Source organism: Sinocyclocheilus anshuiensis, unplaced genomic scaffold (assembly GCF_001515605.1).
Source record: "Sinocyclocheilus anshuiensis isolate Anshui unplaced genomic scaffold, SAMN03320099.WGS_v1.1 scaffold1346, whole genome shotgun sequence".
Classification (NCBI taxonomy): Eukaryota; Metazoa; Chordata; class Actinopteri; order Cypriniformes; family Cyprinidae; genus Sinocyclocheilus; species Sinocyclocheilus anshuiensis.
This window is the reverse complement of record NW_015555726.1, coordinates 1,773,745-1,774,135: the sequence shown is the minus strand read 5'-3', so window position 1 is coordinate 1,774,135 and position 391 is coordinate 1,773,745. Positions and strand designations below refer to the sequence as shown.

At 36.1% G+C, this 391-nt stretch overlaps 1 protein-coding gene across 3 annotated transcripts in view; it reads left to right on the top strand.

Moving 5' to 3' along the window:
• Positions 1-380, top strand: part of LOC107672668 (reticulon-4-like) — a 17,089-nt gene extending 16,709 nt beyond the window's left edge. For 2 of the 3 annotated variants that reach the window (XM_016465956.1, XM_016465957.1), the window contains exon 7: positions 159-242. In XM_016465956.1, coding sequence (XP_016321442.1) covers positions 159-201 — 43 coding nt within the window. In that variant the 3' untranslated portion in view covers positions 202-242. Of the gene's footprint in view, positions 1-158 lie in introns of all 3 variants that reach the window. The other variant, XM_016465958.1, reaches the window with a different exon arrangement.
• The last annotated feature ends 11 nt before the right edge of the window (positions 381-391 follow it).

Sequence of the window (391 nt, the reverse complement as noted above, 5' to 3'; positions counted from 1 at the left end):
ATATATATAATTTTTTTTTTTTTTTTTTACTTGTTTAACAGTGGTATAAATGTACTAAATAAATTACTAAACTAAATCACTACTAAATAAATGATTAGTAGTTTAAAAAGGGATGGTTTTCCTGTTTGTTATTCTTTTGTTTTTGTGTCTTTTAACAGGATCCAGGCCAAGATTCCCGGAGCAAAGCCAAAGACAGAGTGAAGAAAGTTAGCTAGTGTGTTATTTCCGTGCACGAGAAGTGATGGTGGAACAAGAGAAGACGGACAGAATCGTGTTTGGTTTGGACAAAGGACTTAGACGATGCAATGTAAACTTTACCCCCCTCCCCTCCCCCCAGTGTTTGAGTTGTTAGCGTAGCTGAGAATGAAACCTTTTTAAACCTCTTACCAGC